The sequence below is a fragment of the Oryctolagus cuniculus genome, chromosome 11 (genome assembly GCF_964237555.1).
Source record: "Oryctolagus cuniculus chromosome 11, mOryCun1.1, whole genome shotgun sequence".
Taxonomy (NCBI): domain Eukaryota; kingdom Metazoa; phylum Chordata; class Mammalia; order Lagomorpha; family Leporidae; genus Oryctolagus; species Oryctolagus cuniculus.
The window spans coordinates 123,221,466-123,238,704 of NC_091442.1; the positions used below are offsets into that span (position 1 = coordinate 123,221,466).

Genomic DNA, 17,239 nt, shown 5'->3' on the forward strand with positions numbered 1-17,239 from the left:
GTGGATGGCAGGACCTACAGCCTTCCCCTCCCCCTGAGTGTCCCTTGCGTGTGTAGGGGTGTCCTCACAGATGAGCCCCTTCTTTCCTGACTGCCCCGGGGGACAGCAGCAGCAGACCCCTGGAAGCCAGGCCTCCAGGTTCCTGTTTCCCTACAGCCAGTGTTGGGGAGGGGCCCGAGTCACCCCCTTCCAGGAGGGGTTCACAGTCCCCTGACCCCGGCTCCTGGGCTCCCCAGCCGTAAGGGGAGGCCCCAGCGGCGAGACCAGGCCGGAGACCATTCAGACAACGCACACAGGGACAGCGAGTGTCCAGGCCGCTCTGCTTCTTCCTGGGCTCAGCCTGCTTGGGGTTCACAGGAAGCTCCGTGGGGGCAGGGCCCCTCCGTCCCATTGGCTGCAGGCCCAAACTACGTCTTCATCTTGTGGCCCCGCCCCAGGTCCTCGGGGTTACCTACCCCCACCCAGACCCCCACCAGGCAGGAGCAGAGGAGTCCGTCGCCCTCAGAGGTGCAAAGGGTGGTCCTGGGCGAGTCATCCTGGGTAGCTCGTGGGACAAAGCTGACCTCACAGCCCCAAGGCCTTGAGACTCTGGCCCTCTGTCCAGTGGGGCCGGCACACAGCGCGAGGCTTACCAGGCATCTCTCTCGCTCGCTGCTGCCTCATGCCTGCCCGGGGAAGGGAGGGGGACGCTGAGGGCGCCAGATGGGGGCGCTAGAGCCAGTCTCTTTCCAGCACCCAGCCAGGCTGGCCTGGTCCCACCTGGCCCACACAGGGGCCCACCTCAGATCCAGCAGTGTCCAGGGAAGGGGAACAGGTGGGTGGGGACAGACCAGCAGCCCCTGGAGCCCAACCAGCCAGCAGAGTGAAAAAGACAGCTGTATTTGATTTACAATGAACAAGATTTACAAAAAAGGGATGGGTGGTCCTGGTGGAGCTGCTCCCAGCCCCCCAGACCCAGGTGGGGCCTCCAGGGCAGCCTGTCTGACAGGTCGGCTGGGCTCCTCCTGGCTGCCTGGCCCCGACGTCTGACGTCCAGCGTGACCTTTGAGGTGGGGCCCGGCAAACGTGGGTGCCCCCTGGGGAGGCAGGGTGAGGTCAGGAAGGCGTCGTACCGCTTGTCCTCCGTGTCTCCTCCTGCTGTCCGTGGACAGTGGGCAGACACGTCTGGGCACTCGCCCCGGGGCTGCAGGGACTCGGATCCCACCCAGAGGCCAGGCCCTGGGCATCTGAGGCGGCTGCTGGTGCGAGGGGAGGCGGAGGCCCGACTGCCCCAGGGGCCCGGCGCGGCGTAAGGCACGTTTGCGAAACACTCAGTCTTCACACAGAGACCCCGGGCTGGCTCCGTGGGCGGGGGCTAGTACAGGCTCCGGTGCCATATTGCTCGGGGCCTGCGGCGCCCCCTGCGGGGAGAGGAGGACTCAGTCACAGCCAATCCGGCCCGCCCCAAGGGCTGCTCTGGACCTCACATACCTGCGCCAGGAGGCAGGCGGAAGGCGGGAGGTCAGAGGTCGGTGACCTTGTTCTCGAGCGCGGCTGCAATCTGCTGCAGGCGGAAGGCCAGCTGCATCTTCTGGGCAGCGGGGTCCTCCTCCAAGGCGTTGATGATCTGAGGGAGGGTCCTGTCAGACCACGGCCAGGGAGGGGCTGCCCGAGCACCTGCCCCCGGCAGCGGGGACCCTACCTCATCATAGTACTTGTGCGTGTACTGGTAGAGCTGGTGCAGTGCCACGAGGGTGTTCAGCGAGTCCGTGTGGGCCTGGGGTGACGGTGAGGTGGGAGGACAGCACGGGCTTCAGAGGTGCCTCTCCCCGCCTCCCCCCCCCGCCCTGCTGGGAGGGCCGAGGCCAGCAGGCACGTCCCCGGGAGCCCCTTACCCGGGAGATCTCTGCCAGGTGTGTGTTCATGTCCTGGTCGCTGACCTGCACCATCTGCCGGATCCCCTTGTAGTAACTGTGGGAGGGGCCAGTCACAGGGGTGGGGGGATGGGACAGGGAAGAGGGCCGGTTACAGGAGTGGGGGAGGATGGTTACACGGTGAGGAGGGGGATGGTCACAGGGGCGGGGGGGGATGGTTGTGGGGAGATGGGACGGGGGAAAGGGCCGGTTACAGGGGCGGGGGGGATGGGACGGGGGAAGAGGGCCGGTTACAGGGGCGGGGGGAGGATGGTTACAGGGTGAGGAGGGGGATGGTCACAGGGGCGGGGGGGGATGGTTACAGGGTGAGGAGGGGATGGTCACAGGGGCGGGGGGGATGGTTACAGGGTGAGGAGGGGGATGTTACAGGGGCAGGGAGGGATGGTTGTGGGGGGGATGGGACGGGGGAAGAGGGCCGGTTACAGGGGCGGGGAGGATGGTTACAGGGTGAGGAGGGGGATGGTTACGGGATGGTTACAGGGGTGGGGAGAGAGACACAGAGAGGTGGGGAGGGGGATGGGACGGGTCAGAGAGGGTGACAGAGGCTGGGCCTTGGAGGGCTGCCCAGCGGGGCCCCTCCCAGCCAGGGGCCGTGGGGGCACTCACTCCTCCACCATCTTCTTGTAGGTGGAGATCTCCTTGGCGTAGAGCAGCTTGTTGCTGGGAGAGTCCTGTGAGGAGGCAGCACGTGACCCCCGGCCGCGGCCTGCTCTGCCCAGCACCCTCAGTGCCCTCACCAGGACGGCTCTGGCCCAGAGCAGAGGCGAGGGGCCCTTTTCTCTGCCAAGAGCCGCCTGGATATTTCTGACATCATCCAGAGGCTGTGTGGCATCATCCACTTAGAAATCAGCCTGCGGTAGCAAATCCCAGTCCCCAGTGCTGCCCGCAGGAGCCGAGGCAGGGCCAGGCCAAGCACCATGGCCACCCTGTCCCGGGGCTGGAGGGTGCCTGCATCCCACCACAGTGGATCTGCTAATGCAGGCTCCGGGGAGTGACCTGGGTGGGGCTCCCGCTCCCAGGCGTGGCCTGGCCCAGCCCCCGGGTTGTGGGTGTTGGGAAGTGAACCAACAGATGGAATTCCCGTCCCTCTGGCCCCCATCTCTGCCTTTCAAAGAAAATCTTTAAAACAAGCAAGGTTTATATTCTCCGTGTTTTGTTATCTGTAGTAACACGGTTTCCCGCCCTGTGCAAGGGCAGGCCCAGTCTCCACCTGCCCTGTCCATCCCGCGTGCCCACCGCACAGCCCCCGCGTCTCCGCCACACCTGCCCAGGCCGTCCCCCACTCACGCGGCTGAGCTTGTGCTCTGTGCGCGTGCAGGCGTCCATGAAGGTCTGCGCGATGACCGACAGCGAGGCGTCCACCACCTCGTGGACGTGCACATCAAAGATGAAGTGCGGGTTCTTGAGGATGTTCACCCAAAACCGGAGTGGCAAGCTGAGCAGAGTGACACAGGGTGAGGGGACCTCCGTGAGCTGGGCAGGGCCATGGGGACCTGTGTGAGCCGGGCAGGGCCGCGGGGACCAGCGGGGGCGAGGGGCTGTGTGACCGGGCAGGGCCGCGGCCAGCCAGCGGCCACACCTATTGGTCTTCCAGATGTGAATGGTGTCCTCGTCCTTGATGTCATGCTTCTCCGCCTGCTCGTCCAGGAAGTCAAAGAAGTACTTGACGGCGGGGGGCACCGCGTGCCGGGGCGCCAGCACGCTCTGGAAGAAGTTGTCCACGAACTGCTGCAGCGTGCCCTGTGGGGGGGCGGCTCCGTGAGGCCCCTGGCGGCTCCCGGGCGTGCCCGCCGGGCGCCACGCGGCCCACCTTCACCGACAGCAGCCGCGTCAGGTAGATTTCGGTGATGGCCTTGGTGCGCTCCTTATCCTTCACGCTGCCGCGCTTGGACTTGCCCTCGTCCACCTCCTCCGCTGGCCGCACCAGGTGCCACACGCGGTTCTCCTCTTCCAGGAGGGCATGGCCTGTGGGCAGCACACAGCGTGGGCGGTGTGGGCAGGGGGCTGGGCGCTGCGCCCCCTGGGGCTGGGCGGGATGGGGGCAGGAGGAAGGGACTCACGCTCCCCGGGGAGGTCCTGCTGGCTGTCCTCCGGCTGCTGGGAGACCCCCACCTTGGACAGGATGAGGGTGGCCCCGTCCCGGACCTGGGGAGCACAGTCAGGAGGGTAGGCTGCGGCCCCTCTGTGCCGCCCCGGCCTGGCCCGGCCCGGCCACTCACATTGTAGTGCATCAGCGTGTTGATGCGCTTCCACCGGCCCTCCCGCTGCGAAGTCAGGTCCAGGTCAGACAGGATCTGGGCTGTGGACCCCGGACGCCACTCTGTGGGAGGACAGAGCCCAGCTCCTGGGACCCTCCATCCAGGCAGCCCCCTCCCGGGGCACGGGTGTCCAGGTGGGCTGTGGCCACACTCACCGAGCACCACGCTGTCCGGCTTCGGCCAGCAGGAACAGGGCTGCGTGCGGTACACCTGGTCGATGATCTTCTCCTTCACCTGGGAGATGGTGTCGCAGTTGAGGACCTTGACGGGGACGGCATCCACGCCTTCGTCCTGGACAATCACGCTCACCGTCTGTGGGGCAGGGGACAGGCGTGAGGGCCCCACTTCAGCTGCTGCTCCAGGGCACCCAGGGTGACCCAACCTTCTCCTCCTGGCTCAGCCAGCTTGCGGGGAGGGGCTCGCTCACCCAGAGGGCACCTGTCGCACACCCCTGCGTCCTGACCCACATGTGCACACAGCTCACACAGACACGACAGGTGCTAGCCCCGCCCCCGCCACGGCCTGGCTTGAGGCTCAGGGCCAGACCCCCGGCCCTCCCTGAGCACAGGACACACGTCAGCCGCAGAGCACAACACGCAGGGAGAATGTACTCTCTCACACACCACTGCACGGGGCAATCGCCCACCGGCCCTGCCCTGGATGCCAGGCACGCTCGGCCAGCACTCAGCCTCCAAGGACCCCGGGGCTCACCAGGGGCGTGTACTCCACGTCGTCCCCGAGCAGCCCGGTGTCATTCAGCGTGTACTTGGCTTTCTTCTGCACGGCGTCCACAGGGCCCTTCTCCACCTGGTGCTTGATGGCCTTGAAGAGCTTGTACAGGGGCTCGCCAGCACTGTCCTGCAGGGCGAGGGGCAGTGTGGGTGCAGGGGCCCTCGGAGAGGGCGTCCCCCGCTGGCACTGTCCTGCAGGGCGAGGGGCAGTGTGGGTGCGGGGCACGGGGGCCCTCGGAGAGGGCGTCCCCCGCCGGCACGGTCCTGCAGGGCGAGGGGCAGTGTGGGCGCAGGGCACGGGGGCCCTCGGAGAGGGCGTCCCCCACCGGCACTGTCCTGCAGGGCGAGGGGCAGTGTGGGCGCGGGGCGCGGGGAGGGCGTCCTGGGGGTGGGACCCACCTTAAGGTACTGGTACAAGCAAATGGACATCCAGTTGGACAGCATCCTCTCCACCACCGTCTCAGACCTGGGGTACAGAGAGGCCTGTCCCAGGGGTCCCTGGTCCCCCCAAGGTTCAGCTGGCTCTTCTAAGCCCCTGACCACCCTCACAGCTCCAGCCTGGGCTCAGAGGGGTGCCGTCAGCTGGTGCTGGGCACACAGCAGCGGCTCCCCCATGCCCCAAGCACTGCAGGTCACAGCAGCGGAGCAGCCCCGGGCACCCACGCACCTGCGCAGCATGAGCTTGGGGTTCTTGGCCACCACGTACTGCTCCATGAGCTCCAGGAAGAGCGTGCGCATGATGTCGGTGTAGTACTCCAGCTTCCCGTGCAGCGCCACCGTCAGCAGCGACGCGAAGTACACCTTGGCTCGGGCCGAGAACTCCCGCTGGTTCTCCAGGGTGTGGATGAACTGTGGGGCCGGGAGGCTCAGAGGCCGGCGGTGCCCCCCTCCCCGAGCCCACTCCCCGCCCCCCGCAGCCCCAGGGGCTCACGTTGATGAGGAAGGACTTGCTGTTGAGCAGGTTGGAGAACTGGTAGAGGGCCTGCTCCACGGCGGGCCGCCGGGCCTCGGGGATGTCCAGCTTGCCCGTGATCATCACGTCCTTGTCGCCGTCCTTGGAGGGCAGGAAGAAGACGCGGTCGGTGTAGGTCTTGTAGTCCAGCACGGGGATGCCGGCCTCGTGGACGTCGTTGGTCTGGTCTTCCATCTCGATCATCAGGTCTGCAGGGAACGCAGGGTGAGGCGCCCGGCCACCCTCCCTGGCCCCTGCCCGCCCGGGGCCCTGCCCGCAGCCCACCCGTGAACTCCTTCTTGCAGCGGTCACGCACGCTCTCCTCCAGGCCCTCCAGCTGCGACCGGATCTTTTCGTACTCGCGCTCGGCCTGCTGGCTCTTCCTCCTGCGGGCACAGGAGGGCGGGCACGTGATGCTGGCGGGCCTGGGCCGGGGAGCCTGGCTCGGGGGCGTCTCCTGCGCGGGGCAGTGGGCTCACCAGTAGCAGTAGACGGACACAGCAATGACGGCCACCATGGGCACCATGACCAGCGGCAGGATGAGGCTGAGTGGCACGTCACTCACACGCGTGTCGTACTCCACACGGCCCAGCACCCACTCGCGGGAGCCAAACTTCACCTGCGTGGAGGAGCAGGCTCAGGGCGGGCGTGGCTCCCACCAGGACCCCCGCCCACCGCCCGCCGCTCACGCACAATGAACTCAGGCAGGTTGTGCGCTGTGTCCCGCTTCTGCCGCCGCTTGGGTGGGGGCTGCACCTCCGGGGGTTCACAGTACAGGTCCGTCTCGGTCAGCGTCTTCATGACGCAGCGCTCAGCGCCCACAAAGGCCTCAGCCTCGTGCAGCGTCATGGCCTTGTTCAGGTTGGTGCCCTGGGCAGGGGGGCAGGGTCACTGTGACCGGGGGTGGGGTGGGGTTCCTGACCCGGCCACCCAGGCCCCGAGTCATTGTTACCGGGGGAGGGGGGTTCTTGACCCGGCCACCCAGGCCCCAGGTCATTGTTACTGGGGGAGGGGGGGTTCTTGACCCGGCCACCCAGGCCCCAGGTCATTGTTACTGGGGGGGTTCCTGACCCGGCCACCCAGGCCCCGGGTCATTGTGACTGGGGGGGCGGTTCCTGACCCGGCCACCCAGGTCCCGGGTCATTGTGACTGGGGGGGCTGGTTCCTGACCTGGCCACCCAGGCCCTGGGTCATTGTGACTGGGGGGGTTCCTGACCCAGCCACCAGGCCCCGGGTCATTGTGACTGGCGGGGTTCCTGACCCGGCCACCCAGGCCCCAGGTCTGTGGCTCTCCTTACCCGGGCGTGGATGAGCTTGTTGACCTGCTTCTTAACGCCACCTGTGAAGTTCTCGAAGGTGGGATCGGCCACGTACTCGAAGGCACCGGCCTCCGTCCTGAGCAGGGCACGGTGCCCGTCCATCTGAATCAGCACCGTGAGGTTGTAGGCCTCGGGCTCCTCGGGCACGGCCGGGGACAGGAACACCACCTTGGTGTCGTTGTGGAACACGTATTCCGTGCCCGTGACCTGCGGGCCAGACCGGGCCATCGGTCCACTCGGCACACACCCTGCCTGCCCACCCAGGACGCCCCCGCTGGCCAGCACTGGCGCTCAGCCTTGGCTCCCACCAGGACTGACCGTCACGGGGTGTAGGGGTCCGGCCTCCCGCCGCTGTCTCCAGGACTGCAGGGGCTCGGCGATGACCACCATGGCAAACTTCTGGATCAGGCTGAAGCCGTGCCCCGTGACGTTGATGCTCCGGCCGCCACTGGGGGAGGGTACAGGGCAGTGTCTTGAGGCCTGGCCAGGTAGGGGAGGTGCCTAGCCGGCTCCAGGGCGCACCCTGCAGGCTGTGTCCCCCCCACCAGCTCCCACCCCCTCCCTGGCAGGTCTGTGTGGGTGTGCAGAGGTGGCTGGGTCAGAGCATGCTGGGACCAGGTGTCTTAAGTCACAGGCTGGGGGGAGGGGGCTCACAGGGCCCAGCGAGGACCCTGCCGAGACTGCCCGCCTCGATCCTGGGAGCGAGCCCGTCGGGGTGTGTGGGGTTTCCTGTGGACTTCTCCCACTGGGGTGGGGTGGGGATGGCCCCAGCCACACCTGACAAAGCTTCGCAGTGGCTCAAATGCCCGCAGCACTGGGTTCTCCCGGTAGGTGAAGGAGACGCCGGGGCTGGGCACGAGGGAGCCCCCGTAGAAGATCTCAAGGGGCACCTCGCCCAGAGCCGCCTGGGGGCCGGTGACGCACTGCAGCTGCGCCCCAAACTTCGTCCTGGGGTGGGAGGTGCCAGTCAGTGGGATGCCCCTGCCAGGGCAGACGCAGGGTCGGGCCCCCACCCTGTCGGCAGGCAGGGCCAGTCAGACGTGGCGGCCGCGGTGACACCCACACTTTACAAGGAACGTCACTGAGGGTCACCCGCACGTCCTCTTCGGATCCTGTGTCCAGGTGCGTGCCACTGATGGTCAGCGTGGTGCCGCCTGCCTGCGGCCCCTGCCTGGGCTCGACGCTGAGGGGCTGGGGCTGCTGCAGGGGTAAAGGTGCACACGGGTCAGGGCCGGGGGCAGCCCAGCCCAGGCTTGGCTGCACAGGCCAGGGCTGCCCCAGGTCCTGAGGGCCAGGCGCTTACCTGGTAGGTGAACTGGACGCTGGGAGGCGAATGGCCAAGCTTCCCGCTGACGTCTACTTCGACACCCCCGGTGCAGGGCGCCTCTGCGGCCCCAATCACGCACACGATCCTGTGGGACAAGGAGGGTCACCAGGCCCCGCCCATGCCGCCCACTCCAACCCCGCAGGCCCACACTGCCCTTCTGTTCCCCAGCCTCTCGTTCTCCTCCTCAGCAGGCCCCGGCACCCCAGGGTGGGGGCTGACCTGGCCAACTGGCTGCAGCACGCACTCACCGGGTGGACACGGAGTACAGTTCTGGCTCAAAGACACAGTCCTGGCCAGCCACGGTGACCCTCTGCACGTCGTCTGCTCTGATACCCAGGTTTGACCCGTGGATGGTGACCCGGATGCCGCCGCCCAGAGGGCCTGTCTCAGGCTGGATCTGGGGCGGGCAAGGACCTGGTGAGATGGGGGCTCTGGCAGGCGGCCGCGGGGGTGGGCGAGGGCCGGGCCGCGAGGCTCACCTTGGTGATGACGGGCGGTGGGCACTCGGAAGTGGCGTTGCTGCACAGGGCCTCGTACACGCACCTGCCCTGCCCACCGCACCACACGCACCTGTAGGCAGGGTCGGCGGCCAGGCACAGGCTGCAGTCGCTGCGGCCGAAGGAGCAGTTGTACAGGGTCACTGCAGAGGAGAGCGACGGTCAGCCAGGGCGCCCTGCACCCCAACGGCCCGCCCCTGGGCCCCACCCCCGGGCCCCACCCACCTTGCAGGCGACTGTCGATGTTCTTGCCGTAGGACTTGACATACAGGTGCAGGGGCAGGGTCTCATTGGCGTCGTGGGACAGCTGGGGGGACACACAGGGACACACTGCACGCCCTGCCCTTACCCGGAAGGGTGGGGGCCGCTCACAGCCGAGGGCAGCACAGGGAGGCATCCAAGGGGCCAGAAGCCGGTGGGTGGGGGATGCTCTGAGTGAGACACGCTGGCCGCTCTGAGCACCTTCCAGAGAAGGGGACGAGGACAGGACCCCCGTGTCTGGGCTCTGACCTGGGACTTCCCGACAGCCCCTCCCTCACACTCCTGGAGGTCAGGGCCCCCAGGAGCCCCCAGGCCCAGCAGCCTGGCCTGCAGCCATACCTTCGGGGTTTGAAAGAAGAAGACCCCTGGCTCCTGCATGGTCACCGGCTCCTCAAACTTCAACAGGTCGCTGCCCACGTACAGGGAGGAGCCCTGTGGACAGCACAGTCAGGAGCCCGGCCCCAGCTTCGGTGCCCGAGTGCCTCCACGGCACGGACGCGCTCCCTGCCCCACGCCTCCTGGGCACGTGGAGGGCCTGCCTCGACTGACCACTCGGACCCCTCTGCCACCCGCCCCCAGCTGAACAAGGCCCCCAGCCCACTCCCACACCTCAGGAGGAGGCCGCCCAGCCCCTGCATGGACGGAACCTGCCCGTGTCCTGCTCTGCCTCACCCAGGCCCCGCGCCCTCCCAGCCCTGCTCTGGCCTCCTGCCTCCTGGACACTCTCCCTCACGGCCGGGCTCTAGTCAGGGAGGACAGGGGTGGGCCGCCCTCAGCAAGCCCCACCAGCACCTCCCCCACCTTCACTGTGTCCAGGTTCTTGCCCTGGAAGGTCACGGCCGTCTCGTGATTCATGGGGACCACCAGAGGACTGGGGTTCAGGAACTGTGGGCAGTTGTCCTCCTAGGAGAGAACGAGGCTGGCAGGATGTGCGCCTGGCCACCGCCCCCCGGGCCTGGGCCGCGCCCCGCGCCCTCACCATGTGGGCGCGCACGATGCCGTCCTCGGGGTTGGGCGAGGCCTCCCGGCACTCGTGGTAGCGCAGGTCCCATTGGCAGGTCCAGCGGTTGCTCGCACAGGAGATGCACCTGGAAGAGAGGCTCATGAGGGGCGCCAGGGCTGGAGGGGCCGGGGGAGGGTGTGGGGCAGGACTCACGGCAGCTTCTCCACCAAGCTCATGGCCTCCCGGCAGTCGTAGAACGGGTACTCGTGGGAGGTGAGGGAGACGTTGCCATGTCTGAAGAGCAGCTGGATGGTCACGGCCACGTGGTCTAGGGTGCAGGCAGGGGGTCAGGGCCAGGGAACAGGAGCCTCCCCAGGGCCAGCTCCTCACCCCAGCAGAGGCTGAGGACAGCACTGTCTCTAAGCCTGAGGGCCTTGTGTGGTCACCCTGGTCTGCAGGCCTGCAAGTGAGTCCAGGCGGGGGCCCCCACCCTGGCTCGGCCGTGGGCTCAGCTGGGCCTGCTGCCTCCATCAGATCTCAGGGCTGGGCTTGCCCTTCTCTCCAGGGCCCTGCCGCTTTGCTCTGTCTGTCTCTGCCAGCACAGAGCTGTGGCTCCTAGAGTCTGGGCGGGAGGCTTGCTAGGTCCCTGCCTGCGCCAGTGTGTCCCCACAGTCCCCAACACTCGGGAGACAGGACCGGGCCCCAGCCTCTAGGGGCAGCCCGACCTGTCTCAGGCTGGACAGGGCAGGGAGGGCACGAGGGGCTGCACACAGAACACCCCCATCACAGGTCCCACCACCCACAACCCACACTTTCCTGGAAGGCCTGCGCTAGGTCAGGGAGGGCTTCAGGGTCTTCAATGGGCAGGCAGGGTGCCCGGGGGCCCACCCACGCCCGAGGGGCCTCACCCTCGCCGGGCCTCGTGCTGGGGATGCTGCTCGGGGAGTTGCAGACGACGGTGTCACCTTCCACGCGGGCAGGGTGTGGCGGTGACGCGCCGAAGAGGCACAGCAGCTCGTCGTCTGCACTCAAGTCGGGGAGGGGGCTGACAGTCAGCTGCACCTGAGGGAGGGGCCGTGTGGCTAACCCCGGGTCCCCCCGACCACCCCACCCCACCCTGCATCCTGCCTGTCTGCAACCCGGCTCCATCGCAATGCAACCCGCACGGGGCCTGGTCTGCCTGGACACACAGGAGCCCCACTCTTGACTGCCCTGGTGCAGGGGCCATGGGGGCCCCACAAAAGGATGACCTCCCACATCCTGCATGCTCAGCATCTAGCGGCCAGGCCAGAAGGGAGATGGGGGGTCGCCCCCGGCCCTGCCTCTGCACTGCCCCGCCTCCACTGCCCCCACGCACCTCCCCCTGGGCCCGCCGGCTCATATTCTGCGGCTGGGCGTCGGTGATGGCCACACAGGACTTGTCCCAGCTCCACAGCCAGTGGCCGGTCTCCTCGGCCCGTGGGCACTCAGCCCTCCTGGTGCACCTGCAAGAGCAAGGGGCAGCCTCAGTCCTGGTCCCTGGAGACCCACCTGTGAGCCTTCAGGCCTGGCACAGGTGCTGGGGACCCGGCCCATGGCCATCCAGAACCAGGGTACAGGTGCTGGGAGACCCAGAGCACAGGTGCTGGGGACCCGGACTGCAACCCTCCAGGCCTAGGCACAGGTGCTGGGGACCCGGCCCATGGCCATCCAGAACCAGGGTACAGGTGCTGGGAGACCCAGGGCACAGGTGCTGGGGACCCGGACTGCAACCCTCCAGGCCTAGGCACAGGTGCTGGGGACCCGGCCCATGGCCATCCAGAACCAGGGCACAGGTGCTGGGAGACCCAGGGCACAGGTAACTAGGGGACCCGGCCTGCAACCCTCCAGGTCTAGGCACAGGTGCTGGGGGACCCAGCCTATGGTCATCCAGGACCAGGGCACAGGTGCTGGGAGACCCAGGGCACAGGTAACTAGGGGACCCAGCCTGCAACCCTCCAGGCCCAGGCACAGGTGCTGGGGGACCCGGCCTGTGGCCATCCAGGAGCAGGGCACAGGCACTGGGGGACCTAGTCCGTGGCCATCCAGGACCAGGGCACAGGCACTGGGGGACCCGGCCCGTGATCCTCCAGAACCAGGGCACAGGTGCTGGAGGACCCGGCCCATGGCCGTCCAGGCCCATGCACAGTACTGGGGGACCCAGGGCACAGGTAACTAGGGGACCCAGCCCGTGGCCATCCAGGACCAGGGCACAGGTACTAGGGGACCCGGCCTGCAACCCTCCAGGCCTAGGCACAGGTGCTGGGGACCCGGCCCATGGCCATCCAGAACCAGGGCACAGGTGCTGGGAGACCCAGGGCACAGGTAACTAGGGAACCCGGCCTGCAACCCTCCAGGCCTAGGCACAGGTGCTGGGGGACCCAGCCTGCAACCCTCCAGGCCCAGGCACAGGTGCTGGGGGACCCAGCCTGCGGCCATCCAGGCCCAGGCACAGGTGCTGGGGGACCCAGCCTGTGGCCATCCAGGACCAGGGCACAGGTGCTGGGGGACCCAGCCTGTGGCCATCCAGGACCAGGGCATAGGCACTGGGGGACCTAGTCCGTGGCCATCCAGGACCAGGGCACAGGCACTGGGGGACCCGGCCTATGATCCTCCAGAACCAGGGCACAGGTGCTGGAGGACCCGGCCCATGGCCATCCAGGCCCATGCACAGTACTGGGGGACCCAGGGCACAGGTAACTAGGGGACCCAGCCCGTGGCCATCCAGGACCAGGGCACAGGTACTAGGGGACCCAGCCCGTGGCCATCCAGGTGCTGGGGGACTCGGCCCAGGTGCTGGGGGACCCAGGCCCGGTGCTCACCGTCCCTCGATGACACACCAGCCGCAGTATGGGTCTTGGGAGTCGCGGCACTGCGCGCAGGAAGAGTAGCTCAGGCATTCCTGCACCGGGAGCCGGAACACCTGCGGACGCAAGTGAGGGGCTCTGGCAGCCACACGGGAGCCCCCAAGACCCCCTTTATGGGACCACCAGCTCAACCCCACTTTGTCTCTGTGCCACGAAAGCCTTGGACACTAACTCGGTTCTACATGGCCACAGCCCATTAGCCACTCATGGCTCACAACACAGATGGGGTGGGGGTCCCGGGCATGGTGCCCACCCTGGCCAGCCCAGGCCCTCCGAAGGCCAGCTGGAGGGGTTCCTGCCATCTCCGGAAGCTCAGGGGCCCCTCACATTCCTGTCCTCCCACAAGGGACACACACTCCGACACTGGCCCTGGGCAGAGGCCAGTCAGTCAGGGAGACGTCGCTGAGACCAGGACAGACAGGCAGACAGCTGCAGGCAGGCCCAGGAACCCAGCCCCGGGCAGGCGCAGCCCGAGGCTCCTCGCCCTGTCCTGCTCTGCTCACCCGAAGTCTCTCACAGTGGCCTGGGGGACGGCCTCGGGGCTGTGTCCAGCATACCTTGTCCTGCGTCATGGCGTACAGACTGGCCAGATCCCCAGACAGCACCAGGTCCTGCTTGATCCTCTTGTTGATCTCCACGAGGATGGAGCCATACTCGGTGGAGGTGCCATCCGGGGCGAGGTACACCTGTGGGCACAAAGGCAGGGCGTGGGGGGGCGGTACACGGAAGGGTCCTCCAGGCCACCCCCTGCCCCAGCCTAGGGTCTCACCTTGAGGATCTGGCCGTCAGAGGTCCCCAGGAAGGCAACGGTGTGGTTGTTCTCAGCGGTCACCACCACGGCCGTCAGGTTCAGGCCCCCGCGCTGCAGCACAGCTGTGGCCGTGAGTCCATCACGGCTGCCCAGTGGGTAGGGCAGGTGCTCCGAGCCACATGGGAAGTTCTTACTGGCATCCTGTGAACACAGTGTCAACGGCAGGCGCTGATCCCCCACCAGGTTCCCCTACCCCCGCACACGAGGCCCCCAGACCCATCCCCAAGAACAAGGCTCCTACAGCAGGGACTATGTCCAATGCTGGCCCCGATGCCCAGCACAGGGCACACACACACACACACGCACATATACACAGCTGTGCCCCGATGCCCAGCACAGGGCACATGCACACACACACGCACATACACACAGCTGTGCCCCGATGCCCAGCACAGGGCACACACACACACACACGCACACAGCTGTGCCCCGATGCCCAGCACAGGGCACACGCACACACACACACACACACACACACACAGCTGTGCCCCGATGCCCAGCACAGGGCACACGCACACACACACACACACCTGTGCCCCCATGCCCAGCACAGGGCACACACACACACACACACAGCTGTGCCCCCATGCCCAGCACAGGGCACACACACACACACACACAGCTGTGCCCCCATGCCCAGCACAGGGCACACACACACACACACACAGAGCTGTGCCCCCATGCCCAGCACAGGGCACACACACACACACACACACACAGCTGTGCCCCGATGCCCAGCACAGGGCACACACACAGAGCTGTGCCCCCATGCCCAGCACAGGGCACACACACACACACACACACAGCTGTGCCCCCATGCCCAGCACAGGGCACACGCACACACACACACACACACACAGCTGTGCCCCCATGCCCAGCACAGGGCACACGCACACACACACACACACAGCTGTGCCCCCATGCCCAGCACAGGGCACACGCACACACACACAGCTGTGCCCCCATGCCCAGCACAGGGCACACACACACACACACACACACAGCTGTGCCCCCATGCCCAGCACAGGGCACACACACACACACACACACACACAGCTGTGCCCCCATGCCCAGCACAGGGCACACACACACAGCTGTGCCCCCATGCCCAGCACAGGGCAAACACACACACACACAGCTATGCCCCCATGCCCAGCACAGGGCACACACACACACACAGCTGTGCCCCATGCCCAGCACTGGGCACACACACACACACAGAGCTGTGCCCCCATGCCCAGCACAGGGCACACACACACACACACACACACACACAGCTGTGCCCCCATGCCCAGCACAGGGCACACACACACACACACACACACAGCTGTGCCCCCATGCCCAGCACTGGGCACACACACACACACAGAGCTGTGCCCCCATGCCCAGCACAGGGCGCACACACACACACAGCTGTGCCCCCATGCCCAGCACAGGGCACACACACACACACACACACACAGCTGTGCCCCCATGCCCAGCACAGGGCACACACACACACACACACACACAGCTGTGCCCCCATGCCCAGCACAGGGCACACACACACACACACACAGAGCTGTGCCCCCATGCCCAGCACAGGGCACACACACACACACAGAGCTGTGCCCCCATGCCCAGCACAGGGCACACACACACACACACACTCACACACAGCTGTGCCCCCCTGCCCAGCACAGGGGGCACACACACTCACACACAGCTGTGCCCCCATGCCCAGCACAGGGCACACACACACACACACACACACACAGCTGTGCCCCCATGCCCAGCACAGGGCACACACACACACACACACACACACAGCTGTGCCCCCTGCCCAGCACAGGGCACACACACACACACACACACACACAGCTGTGCCCCCATGCCCAGCACAGGGCACACACACACACACACACACACAGCTGTGCCCCCTGCCCAGCACAGGGCACACACACGCACACACACACGCACACAGCTGTGCCCCCATGCCCAGCACAGGGCACACACACACACACACACACACACAGCTGTGCCCCCCTGCCCAGCACAGGGCACACACACACACACAGCTGTGCCCCCATGCCCAGCACAGGGCACACACACACACACACACACACACAGCTGTGCCCCCCTGCCCAGCACAGGGCACACACACACACTCACACACACACAGCTGTGCCCCCATGCCCAGCACAGGGCACACACCCACGTACCAGCCCGTGGTTGCCGCACTGGATCTCGCCATGGAAGGGCTTGTAGAACAGGTCGCTGCGGCCCGCCTCCCGTGTGCCCGCGTAGCAGGCCTTGCGGGTGGCCTCCATCTTGGTGTGGACCTCATCCAGTGGGAAGAGGCAGAGGCCTGCCCCGGGCCCTCCGTGGCCACCTCGGCCATCCCGACTGAAGACAGCGTACAGCACCCTGCCAGCACCCGGCGTGGCCACGGAGGCCGCCAGACAGGTGCCAAAGGCGGGGGCCTGGGGGTCGCTGGGGTCGTGGCACTGCAGGTCCACCTCCAGGTAGGAGTAGTAGAACGGGTCCTGTCTGCACATGCGTGCCAGCAGCGTGCGGTTGTGGGCTGGGTGCTTGTCCTGCTGGTTGAAGACGAAGAAGACGTAGGGGCCGTCCTCGAAGGCCGCCACGAACTGCTGTGTGCTGGTGGACAGGTAGCCGGCCTTGTAGGTGGTGTGGTCCGTGTAGGCCTCGAAGGCCTCCCTGCCCTCGGCCCGGTCCAGCAGGCGGGTGCTCACGATGATGCCATTGTCGTGCGGCCCGTTGCCTTTGCCCACAAACAGCACGCGCTCCCCGCCGGGGCCCGTGGCGCTAACCAGCCCCACGGTGGCCACGCCCTCGTCATTGCTGGCCACAAAGGACTTCTCGCCGCTGCTGTCTTCATAGAAGAGGCGCGTGGAGATGTTGCTGAGGGCCCGCAGGGCACAGATGCCCTTGAAGAGGCTGCCACACTCCACCAGGCGCCTGCCAGGAGGGTCGAGCAGCAGCAGCTGGTTCACGTTGTCGGTCAGCACGGCCTCATGGCACTGGCTCGCCTCGATGGGCGGCGTGCACTTCTTGTTGTCCAGGGCCGGGCCTGTGTTTGCCTTCTGCTCCAGCTGCAGGTCGGCACTCAGCTGGTAGAGCGCGTTCACGGCCCCCACGTACACCACGCCGGAAGCCTGGTCCACGGCCAGGTGGTTCAGCTCTGTGTCACTGTGGAAGAAGTCCAGTCTGCCAGGCCGCAGGCTTGACCCCATGCCCGCCAGGCCCAGGAGGGTCAGGGCCCAGAGCTGCAGTGCCATTGCCCCCGACAGCCTGTGGGAAAAAAGCAGGGGTCAAGGGAGCCCTAGCCCAAAGGGTGCC

At 66.9% G+C, this 17,239-nt stretch overlaps 1 protein-coding gene across 9 annotated transcripts in view; it reads right to left on the reverse strand.

Annotated features, from left to right (window-relative positions):
* Positions 1-858: 858 nt before the first annotated feature.
* PLXNB2 (plexin B2) overlaps positions 859-17,239 on the reverse strand; it is a 28,252-nt gene continuing 11,871 nt past the window's right edge. For all 9 annotated transcript variants that reach the window (XM_070053066.1, XM_070053067.1, XM_051839207.2 and 6 more), the window contains 36 exons: positions 16,099-17,191; positions 13,856-14,038; positions 13,644-13,772; positions 13,042-13,142; positions 11,559-11,685; positions 11,110-11,263; positions 10,415-10,529; positions 10,238-10,346; positions 10,060-10,161; positions 9,598-9,690; positions 9,223-9,304; positions 8,980-9,140; positions 8,749-8,897; positions 8,477-8,585; positions 8,237-8,373; positions 7,951-8,121; positions 7,492-7,621; positions 7,153-7,380; positions 6,548-6,724; positions 6,334-6,473; positions 6,140-6,240; positions 5,834-6,063; positions 5,570-5,751; positions 5,302-5,368; positions 4,883-5,029; positions 4,327-4,483; positions 4,133-4,233; positions 3,974-4,058; positions 3,724-3,878; positions 3,493-3,653; positions 3,201-3,348; positions 2,520-2,584; positions 1,875-1,950; positions 1,682-1,756; positions 1,471-1,606; positions 859-1,400 (listed from right to left, as the gene is read on the reverse strand). In XM_070053066.1, coding sequence (XP_069909167.1) covers positions 1,502-1,606; positions 1,682-1,756; positions 1,875-1,950; positions 2,520-2,584; positions 3,201-3,348; positions 3,493-3,653; positions 3,724-3,878; positions 3,974-4,058; positions 4,133-4,233; positions 4,327-4,483; positions 4,883-5,029; positions 5,302-5,368; positions 5,570-5,751; positions 5,834-6,063; positions 6,140-6,240; positions 6,334-6,473; positions 6,548-6,724; positions 7,153-7,380; positions 7,492-7,621; positions 7,951-8,121; positions 8,237-8,373; positions 8,477-8,585; positions 8,749-8,897; positions 8,980-9,140; positions 9,223-9,304; positions 9,598-9,690; positions 10,060-10,161; positions 10,238-10,346; positions 10,415-10,529; positions 11,110-11,263; positions 11,559-11,685; positions 13,042-13,142; positions 13,644-13,772; positions 13,856-14,038; positions 16,099-17,178 — 5,532 coding nt within the window. In that variant the 5' untranslated portion in view covers positions 17,179-17,191 and the 3' untranslated portion in view covers positions 859-1,400; positions 1,471-1,501. The remainder of the gene's footprint in view (positions 1,401-1,470; positions 1,607-1,681; positions 1,757-1,874; positions 1,951-2,519; positions 2,585-3,200; positions 3,349-3,492; positions 3,654-3,723; positions 3,879-3,973; positions 4,059-4,132; positions 4,234-4,326; positions 4,484-4,882; positions 5,030-5,301; positions 5,369-5,569; positions 5,752-5,833; positions 6,064-6,139; positions 6,241-6,333; positions 6,474-6,547; positions 6,725-7,152; positions 7,381-7,491; positions 7,622-7,950; positions 8,122-8,236; positions 8,374-8,476; positions 8,586-8,748; positions 8,898-8,979; positions 9,141-9,222; positions 9,305-9,597; positions 9,691-10,059; positions 10,162-10,237; positions 10,347-10,414; positions 10,530-11,109; positions 11,264-11,558; positions 11,686-13,041; positions 13,143-13,643; positions 13,773-13,855; positions 14,039-16,098; positions 17,192-17,239) is intronic.